The sequence below is a fragment of the Gigantopelta aegis genome, chromosome 10 (assembly GCF_016097555.1).
Source record: "Gigantopelta aegis isolate Gae_Host chromosome 10, Gae_host_genome, whole genome shotgun sequence".
Lineage (NCBI taxonomy): Eukaryota > Metazoa > Mollusca > Gastropoda > Neomphalida > Peltospiridae > Gigantopelta > Gigantopelta aegis.
This window is the reverse complement of record NC_054708.1, coordinates 9,128,798-9,144,189: the sequence shown is the minus strand read 5'-3', so window position 1 is coordinate 9,144,189 and position 15,392 is coordinate 9,128,798. Positions and strand designations below refer to the sequence as shown.

At 38.8% G+C, this 15,392-nt stretch overlaps 1 protein-coding gene across 2 annotated transcripts in view; it reads left to right on the top strand.

The window, feature by feature from the left end:
• Positions 1–400: 400 nt before the first annotated feature.
• LOC121382990 overlaps positions 401–15,392 on the top strand; it is a 125,789-nt gene continuing 110,797 nt past the window's right edge. For both annotated transcript variants that reach the window (XM_041512710.1, XM_041512709.1), the window contains exon 1: positions 401–787. In XM_041512710.1, coding sequence (XP_041368644.1) covers positions 625–787 — 163 coding nt within the window. In that variant the 5' untranslated portion in view covers positions 401–624. The remainder of the gene's footprint in view (positions 788–15,392) is intronic.

Below are 15,392 nucleotides of genomic sequence, written 5' to 3'. Positions count from 1 at the left end.
GCTGACATACAATTCCCAACATTTTCCCATTAACAACAATGGATGTTTTATAATATGCACTTCCCCTCCAGACATGACAGCACAAGCCACGGCCCTTGAAATATCAGTTAAGTGGCACTGTTTGGGACGGAGTGAAAAACCCAGTCAGAAAATGCGTCCACCAAGGAAGTTCGACCCTGCGACCAAAAGTAACCGAGGCGAGCGCTCTACCGACTGAACTAGATCCGGTCCCTTGTGACTGAAATATTCAATGACTTATTGTAAAGTGCTGCTCTGTGACCAGCATGTTATGCTAATGTCTCGGTTGCATCTAGAGCGGCGGTGCTATGGAGCGTGGTGTTTACGTTAACCCCGTTGTATATATCCGAGTAGCGTGTCGGATCGCTCAGTTGCCGACACATTGTGCGATAGGCAGGTTGGAATATCGATTTTGATCATTTTACGAGGATGGGCAATACATACGAGAGTACAGCGGATGAAAATGCAGGCAGCAGCTACCACGGGAAAGCGTAACGCCGACTGACATGGCACCGAGGGAGACGAACGACGACGTCGTACCAGAGTAGACGGAGAGAGAGACTCACACACGCAAAAACACACACACGGTCACTGTGCGTGTTCACCATGGACTACGTCTTCATACAACAGTTGCGTGTGTTGCTGCCATTAGCCTGTGTGATCCCGGTCGGCCGGTGTGCTAATTTGACGTATACGGAAGTTACCAGTTCTGTTTTGGGACATTCCCGGAGTTCGGATGGAACCCTCACATGGGGCGGCTTGCCGCAAGGTGAGTCAGTCTAGTCGTAGTCTAGTCATTGCCTCGTACCACCATCCATTGCTTTGTTAATCGCCGTTTGTTTGCTAAGGTGTCCAGCGCCGATCGTTGTATTGGAATTCTGTTCACTGCTGATAGAGTCACAAACACACCCACACACACACGAGTCAGTAGTTGCTCTACGGAAAATTTTATTTTAGCGTAGACACACACAATTTCTGTGCTCCATAATAAATAAATAGCAATAACACCAAGCGCGTGTGTTGGGGAAACGTTGGGGGTTAAGATTTTTTCTCTCTCAATATATTTTCCGGAGGAGCATGCCTTGACCCCCTGTACATTTTCGTCGCTGTAGTCTAGACCCCACCCTGCTAAAATTCCTGCACATGCGCCTGAACATGTATACATAAATATATATTTAAAACGTATTAAAAAGAAAGAAATTAATTAAAAGACAGTAAGATGATGAAATCTTTAATAACCAAGTCTGTGTTTATAATAAAAACATTGATCTAGATACAAGATGGAGTAGATATAGTCTGAGTCACGCTTGACACTCTGGTCTGCAACGTCCATCAATGGACTTGCTGCCCATTCACAAAGATCGCCGCTTATTTGGCACCAGTTTCGTACCATAATTAATTCGAACCATTCTCACTGTATACCATGTTAAATAATCGTTCAGTGGGCTAAAAGAACGCTTCAGGGCTTCAGGACATTAGGTGTGACTAGCACATCAAGAATTATCGCGCGTACACCACGCACATGTATAAGGATGAGACGTTATGATTGGGTTCAACTGAACTCTCAGGCACGTCCAACTCGGACAGTGCCCTTGACAATCGGCAGTCGGTGACTGTCCAGGATATGTTACGTTAGTGTAACACATAATTTGGCATCGATCCGTTAGATCTCGGTCTAGTAGTATAAGATATCACTTCTAACTAAGACATTCACATATGTGTGTGAATGTGTATTTTATATGTATTTGTATCTGTTTGTGTATGTGTGTATGCATGCATGTATGTGTGTGTGTGTGTGTGTGTGTATGTGTGTGTGTGTGTGTGTGTGTGTGTATTTTATATGCGCGCGCGCGTGTGTGTGTGGGGGGGGGGGGTCGGGGGTACGTACATGTGCAAGTATGTATTATGTATATGTGTGCATATATACATGCATGCATGTGTGTATATATGCATCAGAAATGCTCAAAATAGCTTCTTTTTAAACAATTATGCGTACGTAATTTATAATTAATATCAAAAGAAGCAAAATTATGCGTACTTTGTATTTCGTAAACAGGTCCCTTTTTCCATTTAGCTCTTGCATTATATAATTAACTGACTAACTACCTGACTGACTGACTGACTGATTAACTAACTAACTAACTAACCAACTAACCTAACTAACTAACAAAACTAATTAGTAGCAATGTTATAGTGGTAGCAGCAGCATTAGTAATAGTAGTAATAATTATAATGAACTCGTTAAAAAAAAAGAAATGACGTTGGCACAATTTAAAAATAATTGAAACGAATTCTACTATCAGTTTTTCTAAACAGTGCACAAAAACATAATACACTTAACAACAACATCAACAACAAACACAACAGCAACAACAACGTTAACGCAAACAACGAAATAAACAACACAAATGGTAGAATACATGACACTACTAGTATATAATTATTTTTCGTGTTTAATATTTAATTTCTAATTAGTAGCATGACTTTGAAAGGTCATACATTGCATGCACTAATGAAACAACTAATACATGTTTTGACACCGAGGGTAATTTATACGTCATAAGCACTTCTTGACAATGAAGAGAAACGTCAGAAACACGTCTTGATAATTTTGAAATCCTTAGAAACATATTTTGAAAAACTGTCTACCTATTTCATTGCATTTGTATTGAAATTACCATATTCTAGACACCAAAGGATCGTACTTTAACATGTGCTGAGGTGTCGTTAAACAAAAATGCAGATTAATTTCTCTCTCTCTCTCTCTCTCTCTCTCTCTCTCTCTCTCTCTCTCTCTCTCTCTCTCTCTCTAAATTTAAATGAATCTCTCTCTCTCTCTCTCTGTCTGTCTGTCTCTCTCTCTGTCTCTCTCTCTCTCTGTGTGTGTGTCTCTCTGTGTCTCTCTCCCCTCTCTCTCTCCCCCCCCTCTCTCTCTCTCTAAAATTTAAATGAATCTCTCTCTCTCTCTCTCTCTCTAAAATTTAAATGAATCTCTCTCTCTCTCTAAAATTTAAATGAATCTCTCTCTCTCTCTCTCTCGAAAGAGAGAGAGAGAGAGAGGAGGAGAGAGAGAGAGAGAGAGAGAGAGAGAGAGAGAGAGAGAGAGAGAGAGAGAGAGATTCTTTCTGTTTTCCAGTATTAAAATTACCCTATTCTAGATACCAAACGATCGTACTTTAACATGTGCTGAGATGTCGTTAAACAAATATGCCTTTTCCTTCCATGCCCCCCCCCCCCCGTGTTATATTGATCGTAGAACTTTACAGTACCAGTATGACATCTAGTTAAAACAGATCTATATTTTTTCTGAATGATATACACTCATTTCGTGATTGCATCACTTGAAAACAAAAGAAAAAGCAAAAGCCAGGATCAAAGAATGAATAAATAATGGACAACATAGTGCATGTAACCACGTGACAAATGGAGTGTTTCTCATGTAACCATGTGACAAATAGAAGTCACTGTTCGTCGTGATCAGCTAGTTTGGATTCCCCAGACTCCGCCTGGGCCTAAAATTAGATTTTACGTTCGTTCTTTATTTCCCCTGCTGTCATATGTGCTGGATAAAACATAATTACCCGAATGTTTCAAAATCCAATTTCTGTCTCTCCATCGTTTGAGACGCATTCAACGGCATCGAAGAAGAAAACTGTGGATTAACTGTACACTGGGGGCAAATATATCACCACCGCTGTAGCTTGATGGCGACGATATGCAATACGTTTGACTGTAACGTGTTTTACATTTTATTGTTAACGCCTGTACATTAGTTTGGATCCTCAGAAGTAAAGTTGAGCTAACGCAAACAGCAAATGTGTACACATGATGAATGTTAAAAGATTAATGGGCTTCGCGGTTAACAGACTCATGTGGACGGTTCCTTCCCAAAAGACTGATGTCCCATAACATATACATCCAATTTGATAGACAACACTCTTTATTGTGTTATTCGTGACGGTGTGTGTGTGTGAATGGGGTGCATAAGCATATTTTGGGTGCTTTTATATAACAGCAGAACGATAAAGAATAAATGTTTTAGACCTCAAAGGTGGAATTTAAAAGATTTCACCACATTTCCGTTAACAAATATATCTAGTCTCATCTACGTCATATGATGACCTTCCACCAAACTATAGCGCATATTCCACCAAAATGTGGCGCATAGTCCACCAAAATATGGCGCACAGTCCACGAATATACGCTCTATACAACACAATACAGTACAATGTATATTACATTGCAATTCAATGCAATGAAATACAATGCAATGCCATGCAATGCAATTCAAAATACAATACAATGCCATGTCATGCAATGAATGAATAAATGAATAAATGAATAATGAATAAATAAATAAATATTTAACAACACCACATCACAAAAATACACATCGGTTACTGGGTGTCAAACAAAGGTGCAATGCAATGTGCAATATGCAATTCAGTACAGTACAACATGCAATACAGTTCAGTGCAATACAATAAAATACACTACAATACAAAATGCTTTATTTCCGTGTTTACATATGATGTATAAATACATATAAGCGCAGTCTGACCATCCAGCAATATTATATTAGTATACTGTCAGGGCCTGTGCTACCTATAAGCTGGCAAAGAATATTATAAAAATACAGTCCAAAATCCACATAATAACCAAACAGAGATAATGGATCTGATTGGCTGAATTAATAGACTGGTTATAGTAAGTCTTCCATTTATTCGTTACTTTAGCGTATACGTATCAGTTTAACTGATCGCTCGCTAAACCAGTTTTGGCGCCCAACGTTACATGAATTTGATAGGATATACAGGATGCGCCGGAAACCAGTCAACTTCTGAACGTATTACAGGTTTTCCCAGACTTCGTTTCGTTAATAGTCCTTGTCGAACGAGATAGTCCTTGTCGAACGAGACTAACGCTAAGCGGTATTGGCGATATTACTGGATAATACTCCCGAGTACATGAACTCGCCAAACTAGATATTAAATTCTTGTTCGTGCTGACACCATGACGGTACTCAAGTGGTAAAAATATTGATGATGTCATTTCATTAGGACAAGTCACGTTAGCTAGAGGAATGGAATTACCGTACTCAAAGACTTTTATTTGTACATATACACATATCGATGCCGTTAAACAAACCAAACTTTAACGTATTACTCAAGCAGAAGGATGAAACATGTAGATGGCGCCCAATGAAGAGGTGGTATATACCCTTATTGATCAAGTAGACTGATTTTGGCGCTTATTGTTAAACAAAAGTAACAAGTGACAGAATAAAACCAGTTAAAATATTTTGTGCTCGCTACAAAAACGGATATACTAAACGCAGCCCCGGCTGGCTACTAGCTCCGCTTTGTGAATTTCGTATCAAATTGCAGTTGGCGGGACGACACACATTCCCCATCTATTTGCTAATTGATACAAACGTGGAATAAAATCGTGCGAGGATTATTAAGCAAACATGTAATGCTGACTGTTGCGGCATAAAGTAAATACTGATATAGAAAATACGTCTGATGTGTCGGTAAAGCGGTGAGTTGCAGATACTGGAAAATCCCATTAGAGTATGTTTGTTATTGTGACGTCTGAACAGTGCCAGAAGCCAGAACCCGTGTCACGCTATACGGCGTTTTCAGAAAGGACAAGCAATTAGCGAACAGTAACACTGAATCTGCAGTATTAATGGGACACACCCTAGTTACGGCTAGTTGTTAACCATTACGGCGTTGTTTTTCGCCATTAAATCCATTTTTTTCACAAATAAAATTGCACTTTACTTACCGTTTATTATTTAGAATATACATTTCCATTCACCTGAAGTGTTTTTTGGTAATCCTGGTAATCCTAGTTTTTGTAATATGCATTTTTCGTATTTCTTAAAAACGCACGCACGTTTGAGAAAAAACCGTTGAGCAGACAAGGTCTAATCTATTTTTAGACGGGATATTTCCATTTCAATGTCACAGACGTTGGTATACCACGTGACCGTTATCATTTTGGTTCGGTTTGTTTTCTCGTGCACGGTTCGCGCAATCAACATCTGATTTGTTGTTGTTCATTTGTGAGATTTTTCTTCACAGTTCGTGAACATTTTCAGTAACAATAAAGTTCAGACAAGTAAGTGTCTCAATACAAAACGTTACAAACCCTTAAAACCAATAATTTTGCTAAGTCTTACGATATCTTCAGAATACTAACTTTCAAAATTATTTCAAGCAATTGGGACATGGGGATTCCCATGGTATTTATCGATATAAAACCTGCTTTTTCACTCCATTTGATAAAAACGTGATCTAAGTGTGTTACAGGTTTGTAGATTAACCAAATTATAATTTATTTTCGCTGGATGGAACTAGGGTGTGCGGCTTTAATGAGTCAAACGCCGTAGCCTACTATGTAACACTTTTTCTAGAAGTTTACATATTTTCAGATATGTTGAAGTAGTGTTATAAATACGCAATTGAGGTGACGCATTTCCAGATATGTTGCAGTACATTTATAAATACGCAATCGAGGTGACACATTTTCGGATATATTTTAGTAGTATTATAAATACGCAATCGAGGTGACACATTTTCAGATATGTTTCAGTAGTGCTGTAAATACTAAATTGAGGTGACACATTTTTACATATGTTGCAGTAGTTCTGTAAATACTCGAGTGAGTTGACACATTTCACACATATTGCAGGGATTCTAGAATTTTATAAAAATCCACTAGCCATGGGATCAGTGATTTAAAACATTTACTAGCCATGATTAAACATTCACTAGTCAAACTTTAAAAACATTTTATTAATAGTAATAATCAGATATGTCACCTAAAAAGGGAGATAGAGCTTAAAAAAACCCTTAGATTGGGGGTGGGAAGAGAGGGCAGGATATTCATATTTACAAAGTAAGACTTAAATGCAGCATTTGACAAGGTTTTTTTCCATTAGCCGTTGGGCTAGTTACAGTAGTTATTTACTAGGCCTACACTGAATATCACTAGCCGTGGGAGTGGGACTACCACAATCTAGAAGCCCTGTATTGCAGTAGTATTGTAAATACGTAACTGAGGTGATAAAACAATGACGTTTATATTTAGAATCTCCCAAACAAAGCCTGAATTATGTCATGTATTATGATTAGTAATGCAGGCGCGTGTGCCTGGAAGGGTGGGGGATTCGCTAGCCATAGTCTAGAGACCACCCCTGGATAATTTCATGTTCACGCGTAATGCTATTTTGAGTAAATTATTTTCTTCTGCTAACGCAAAACGCATGCATACACATCAAAAGCAAATACCTGTAGAGTATGTTACGCTATATTATGCTAACAGCGTAATTAAAAAAAAACCCTAAAGACATTGTCGCCATTTTGCAATGCAATTTCGGTACAATTTTTTCGCACACATGCATACGTACGAGAAACAGATACCATAAGAGTATGGTAGACTTTAGCTGCTCAGTGAATTTATAACAAAGAAGAAAAAGAAGAAAGTGAAAAAGAAAGAAAGAAAGAAGATAGATTGCAGTCAGTTTTAATTTTGTTCCAACTGAGCTGGGTTGAAACACACGTTTCTCTCTTCCTTCCTGTAAAACAAGCGTTATCTGGAAGCCATTCTGGAAATTAACGACCCCTGAGCCAGTGTGGTGACTCTGGTATCGATCGCGTGTGGAATCGTCAGTAGCGCAACGCAGCCCGTCCCCCGGTGCGGTCAGTCTGTACATCATCAACGCCCACATTAACGTCAACCTATCGAGCTCGCTCATGTAAGGGTTAACCCATTTGACCTGAGAATGGTTGATGCTGGGTTCGTGTACCGGTACCGGCTTCCACACAAAGTGAGTTCAGCAGCTCAATGAAATGAACAAGTTTAAGGCCACTACACCGACATCTCTTTCACTGACCTCTAACAAGTAACCATTAACCAGTTTTCTCGACAGACAGCCATATAGCTGGAATGAATGCCCAGGACAGCGTGCTTGAATGTTAGTTGTATTATAAGGACGAAGATCAAGCTAACATATATGATTAAAAAAGTTCAGCCTTGAAAGATAAAAGATTTTGTATGGCGGACCGATAACACAGATATCGCATTTTAAGGAGAGTCATCACTATCAAAATAAGAAAAGCTGAGTCATAAGCTAGCGTAGGGATATCGGACTAATTGTGACTGACGTTGCGTAAGAATATCAGACTACTTGTCACGTTTGAAATGCCGTTCAAAGGATGTGCCCAAGACACAACGTGCTTGAACCTACACGTGTCAATAGTCAATTGATTGATTGGTTTGAACTGCACAACGACGTTGAATTATTTGTCATTTGCCTGGCGAATTAATTGTAATAAACGCATGACATAACCTGAGTTACGGGTTAGTAGGCTAGCGGCCTCGGCGGTGTCGTGATTAACTCATCAACCTTATGGCTGGTAGTTAATGGGTTCGCATCCCGGTATCGGTTCCAAGCCAGAGCGATGTTTAATGGTTCAATGAAGAGGTTTAAGACCACCACATCGACCTCCCTCTCACTAGTCACTAATAAATAGCTAACCGTTAACCCTTGTCCTGTCCAAATAACTCACGTACGTGTGTGTGTGTGTGTGTGTGTGTGTGTGTGTGTGTGTGTGTACCCAGGATAGCGTGCTTGAATTATAACATAATGTAATAACGGTAATAAACTGAAATGAAATAACAAGTAATGATCAAAACAAGATGTGGGCGGGACACTAAGGCTATAAGATTGCAAATTTCATAGTTATTATTACCTCACGAACACCATGTCATGCACATGTTTTCAGAAAAATTCGGAGGATGTACCCAGGACAGATATGCTTGAACCTTCAGGGGATGTAACCACTTGTCAAAAGATTACTATAATGGCTTTAACATATCAGACTAAGTATAATCATTCAACTTACAACTTGTCACCCGTATGGTGTAACTTGTCGCTCGATATCGAAAACATTGTCACTAATATCGCACTAATTGTCACTAATATGGGACTAATTGTCACCAATATCGAACACATTGTCACTAATATCGAACACATTGTCATTAATATCGCACTAATTGTCACCAATATCGAACTAATTATCACTAATATCGGACTAATTATCACTAATATCGGAAGATTGTCACTCGTTCGGTCTAGCAATGTAATATAACATACAATATTCATATGAACAACTTTTGAAGACTGTTTTTCTTGTCTGATTTGAATAGCCATTGTTCTCTTACAATAATGGATTTGAATGATATTGAATATGGGAAGGTTATAATAATAATATAATATAGATTTAGATTGATTCCGGGACAATTTAGTTACTACAATAGAGTTATATTGTGTGACAAGCCATTTGGCGACAGGAAAGCACTATACGTTTGTCCCATTAGCATAATATTATGTCTAATTTGATTGTTATATTTAGGCTAGAAAGACATACTGGGTGTTTTTCTCTCAATAAACGTTCATTTATTATTTAAGCTGTGCTTTGTAAACTGACAATACCGTGTCCTTCAGCTCAACTGGTCTGAACTGGAAACCAAACACGATCTGACTACTAACGCCCATTTTTTTTCTTCTTTGTTAAGAAAACTTCCTAGCATCAATAACAAGATTGATTTTGCTTTGTTTTCTTCCAGTCAGGCCCATGCATCTGAAAAGACTGTTTTTAATGTCACCATTCTATGATAGGACGTGTACTGGCGCACCTATTATTCCAGCCATGCCCCCACTTTTTTGGTTTTAGTTTTTTAACAAGAAGTAAGTCATGTCAATTTCAGAAACATCCGGGTGTGTAGTTTCAACAGTGGTGTTCAACAGTGGTGTAAGCTGTCGGTAATTCTGTTCTATTCTGAGAAACGTATTGTTCCTTTTAAACGCTTAAACAAAACATGTACGCAACGTTCTGTGGTTTTACATATAATATTTAAACACCCTTTGTTTCTGAATATATATATATATATATATATATATATATGTGTGTTTTCTTTCAATATCCATTATGTTATATGAGAATTTTAGTGTTCATTAATGCCCTCCTGATGGATATTGAAAGAAAACATATATATATATATATATATATATATATATATATATATATATATATATTCAGATAATTATAGATTATAGATAATTATAGATAATATAGAAACACTGCTAAATGTGTTCAATATGACGACCATATTTAAATTTAAATTTGTTTAATGGGGATCATTAACAGCATATGGGATGTTACCAAAATGTGCGAAACATGTTAAACAATAGGTACTGAAAGATGCAGCAAAGTTTTTATTTATTCATATTTATTGTCTCTTAGTCGCCATATAACCGTAAATAAAATGTGTTGAATGCGTCGTTAAATAAAAGATTTCCTTCCTTTATAGCCAGTTAAGTTTCAAACACGTTGTCCTAGGCTGTCTGTTCAGGACAGTGGGTTAGTGGTTAGTTATTAGTGACAGAGAAGTCAGTGTATTGGCCTTAAACATAACCACTGAGTCGTAACGCACTCTGAGCTAAAGCCCGATGGCTTAACCATTACACTACCGAGACCAGTTGCCGGTTATTTTGTCTCATGTCAGTAGGTCTAAATAATCAGTGTCCTCTCTTTCCCGTTACACCGTCTGTATTATGTTCCATAAAAGTTCAGGCACTATTGTTCTCTGAGCCTTCCCCCACCCTGCTTTGCCCAACTCCTTCCCGTTACAGTCCCTCTGTTACGTTCACTGTTAGGCTCAAACACTATTGTTCCCGGATCCTCCCCCCTCACTCCCTCCACCCTGTTGCACCTAAGTTCCTGAGAGGAACTCCTCGATGTTTTATGGTCAGAGTTAAAAACATGTTACCCACCGATTTAAAGGTCATAGGAGTACGGGCTACAGTTTTGTAGGAGGAGGGGAAGACGAATTAAACGAAAATTGCCCGAATCTGGATAACAACATTTATTCATATTAGCAATACTGCCAAACAGTTATATAGAGTTGCAAACAAATCACTAAGCATTTGTACATACAGTAGCACTAATATTGAGGGTAGAATGATGGAAATACATGGTGAAGAGGTTCCAGGCAGCTCATTTAGCCCGAATATCTCCATCGTTTTTTCCTGACTTGCAGAATTTGCGCCATCCCTCTGCCTCCTTGTCTCATACGCTTATGTTTAAGCCGAGTATGTAGTTCTGTAGACATTTTCACAAAATTGATTATATAACATGTCGTCATCTGCTTCGGAAAATGGATATTGTTCTATTGTTTACCAATACCCTTGTTCCACCATCGTCCGTCTACCCAAGTATACTTGATCCCCGAGCAAATGCTTTCATAACTACCACACCAACGTATGTCGCCCTTCGTATTGTCGACGAGTACTTGATATCGATCACCTGCAACATTAACAAACAAGATGGTTTGTTATTTTGTCCATTACAAAACACACAGTAGTGTTTCAGAAATGCTATCCCATGTGGTTGAGATAAAATAAGACAAAAGACTCGATATTACTGATGGAGACAGATATGGAATATAAATATCAATTATGGCATACCGTTTATCATCGCTGATGACATACATTTTGGAGCCATTTTAGAACTATGTAGTTAAGTAGTTGTGATTGTGAAAAGAAACATTTTGCCGCAGCCACAACAATGGTTCTGTAGTTATTTGTGTCCAGTATATTTCAGGTACATTTATAAGTACGTAACCTCAGGTAAACGTACGTGTTGCCACCACGTCAGTACATAAATACGCTCTATGTAGAAAAGAGTCTGAAAAAACAAATTAGAAGTATGTTCAGAAGTTCTGTCATGTGGTCGTCTTTTATTATTAGTATTTTTTTGGCTCAGCTAGACTGATCTATGTGAAGTAGGTGACGGCCTATATGGGATAGTAGTTGAGCTTATAATAGAGTTTAGTCAGGTCAGGTCAGGTCAAAGGGTTTTACTCCCACTTCCGCCGGCTCCTCCGTCCAGGACAGGAAAGGGTTTGGGGGTTTGGTGGGGGAGAGGGTCGCCAGCGCTGGCATTTTCAATGGAGCACAAGCAACCCGACCAGGGTCGGTAGCGGACGGTTTTACTATTGAATATGAAAATGTCCCTTAGGATTAGGTCTAAAATTAGGTCCGTAATTTCGTGAGGTAATTTTGACACAAAATGTAGAACGGTTCATCGAAATTCAAGGAAAGAAAATGTTTTATTTAACGACGCACTCAACACATTTTATTTACGGTTATATGGCGTTGGGCATATGGTTAAGGACCACACAAATATTGAGGGAGGAATAACCGCTGTCGCCACTTCATGGGCTACTCTTTTCGATTAGCAGCAAGGGATCTTTTATATGCACCATCCCATAGACAGGATAGCACATACCACAGCCTTTGATGTACCAGTCGTGGTGCACTGGCTGGAGCGATCGAAATTCAAATGAAGCTATTTGCTTGGGGGCCGTCGTGGTTTAGCTTGATCGATTGGGTGATCGTATTTCGATCACGCCCTTAAAGGGACACGACCGGTTTATGGTGGGGGGGGGGGGGGCAATCTTTGTTAATAGCGTCTTAATACTGTTTGGATCTGTATAACCGTTATATAGAAATCTGGAGCCTAACTATCCAGCTTTTTAAAGCGTCATCACATCGACCGTGCAAGTCTTTTTACACTGCACTAGAGTGGCGAGAGTTTAGTGAATTAGGACCCAGGTTCTTCCTTACGTGTCCTAAATTTTTGTTTTGGTGAGGGTTTTTTTTTTTTAATTTAACCTTGTTTTTTTTTAATTTAACCTTTTTTTTTTTTTTTTTTTTTTTTTTTTTTTTTTACTAATTTACGTCCAGGCGACTGGCAATTGCACATTATTGGTAAAACAAGCAAAATAATAACTTGTTTTCGCCCACTAAATATTGGTTATCACAGAAATCGTTAAAAGATTACTGCTCATTTGTTTTTACCAGTCTTTTCTGTGGTCAGCTCTAAGGACATAATTTGGTATAATTAAATATCGTATTTATCTCAGCTGCTAAACTGTATGCAGAGTGGGGACTTAACAGCAGGTTGTTGAGTTGTGTGGAAAGGAAAGGAAAAGAAAAGAAAAGAAAAGAAAGGAAAAGAATATTGGTTTAACACCTCAGCACATTGCGGGAAAATTGCTCATGGCGTCTTGCCAAAGAGACGCCTTCAAGGGCTGGTTATGAATTTAATAAATGTTACATTCCATTTAACAGAGACATACTAGACAGACGGACAGACATACAAACATACAGACAATATATACAGAAAGACAGACAGACAGCAGACAAAGAGAGAGAGAGAGAGAGAGAGAGAGAGAGAGAGAGAGAGAGAGAGAGAGAGAGAGAGAGAGAGAGAGAGAGAGAGAGAGAGAGAGAGACACACACACACACACACACACACAGAGACAGACAGATACAGAGACAGACCGACAGAGACAGATATATAAAATAGAGAATGAGCTAGAAAGAATGATGAGAGAAAAAAGACAAAAAACCACGAAGAGAGACCGAGACCGATAAGCATTGATATTATTATTAATATTTTAATCAAATATTTGTAAGCAGGAGTTCCACGAATTAAAAATAGCATTGCAGGAGACAGATTAAATATTTATTTTTAATAAGACGTTATGTAGATAATAGTGGTGTGTTGTTCTTTTTTCAGGGGTAGAAGTTTTTTTCAGGTGATTTTTCCTTTTTGGTATTAAGCGGGTTTTTTTTAATGTTTTTTTTTATATAAAATAGTATTATTTTTAAAACTCTGCAGAGTTTTGGTTTAGTCCGCAGCGATTGTTTGTTGTCACAAATTATGTATGACGTGTCAACACATCAGTGACACATTTTCGCCTGTGTGAACAATTGCTTTAAACTGTTTTCGAGAAAACATCGATAACCGTCGCGTGTCTCGAACCAACTGTCTTGTTATTCATGTCCAACAAACCTATCACCCACTTCCTTCCGTTTTCCTGGCTAGTGGTCAAATAGGAAACACCATACCTTTATACTTTTGGAACTCTTCATTTTTTTTTTTAGACAAATCCTAGGCCGACTGCGCCTCAAGCGAGCGCTTTACCATCGGGTCACGGGCGTTCGGGCCACGGGCGTTCGGGGTCACGGGCGTTCGGGTCCTGGTCTGCGGTTATAGGTGTTCCGTCGAACCCCCCCCCCCCCCCCCCCCCCCCCCCCCCCCGCCCAACCCCCCCCCCCCCCCCCCCCGCTGAAGCAAATGGTCCGCTTTCAGAACTAAAACATACAGGTTTATACATATGGAGTTTCTGGTGGTGCAAAAACAAAATAGAAAATGGGTCCGTTTGGTTCATACTCACCCCCCACCCCCACCCCCACCACCACCCACCCCCAGGTCCAGATCACGCTACGCTCCTGATGTGACATGAAAAGTATTCAATGAATACCATTAAACGATATAGGTAGAAAGATTATCATTCTAGGAATCTGATATAAAGTTTGTGGTGTAAAAGTATTTTTTAATGTTTTATAGGTGTCGTTTTTAGCAAGTGTGTGTCTGATCGATCTTCGTTTCCTACCCGCCCTCTCTCAATATACATGAACAACGACTATACAGTGTTGCGCGCATCGGTGTTCCATCGACTTGTACTAATCATACACCTATAACCGCAGACCAGGACCCGAACAGCCGTGGCCCGGGCTATGTCCCGTGCACGTATACGGTGATGAACACGAAATGTCTGTTACTCCAAAGTCCTAATGCGAATAATATTCTGATATGGATAGGATTATTCCAATATCTCCATGTGGTAAATGTAATCGTATGCGCACACTTTCTGTTTAGGAAATTTACATCTTTGTTATACAGTTGGTAACAAACCGTGAAAGGGTTAACGTTCATAATGCGATACACGAAAATACAAACCCTAAAATAAAAATTTCTGCCAATGTTGTTCTGTGCTTTGAGGTTACACAATATTCCACTTACACCAAGAAACCACTTAAAGAGAATATTGGCAAGCCAACATACTTTAGCGTTTGTCATAGACTTTAATAAATGTTTTAATATATACTTTGTATATGTGGTGCTACCACTTTTACGCTTACACTTCCGCTATTCCCTTTTGCGCATATTGTCAGTTTCATATCCACGACCATGTGGATACAGACTTACATTTTAAGCTGATTAACAATATTATGTTATACGCTCTTGTTATTATTATTATTTTAAATCTCTTAAGAACCTTAAAGTTTATTTTACACACACACGTATGCAATCGCGCCCTCATTAACCCACGCATAGTTTTTCCTTTCTCTTTGCTTAGCGTACTCATTCATTTTAAGTTTAAACTGACTTCATACATATAGAATACTATACGAGTTTTCGCTAGATATCATTTTTTACGAAACGAGT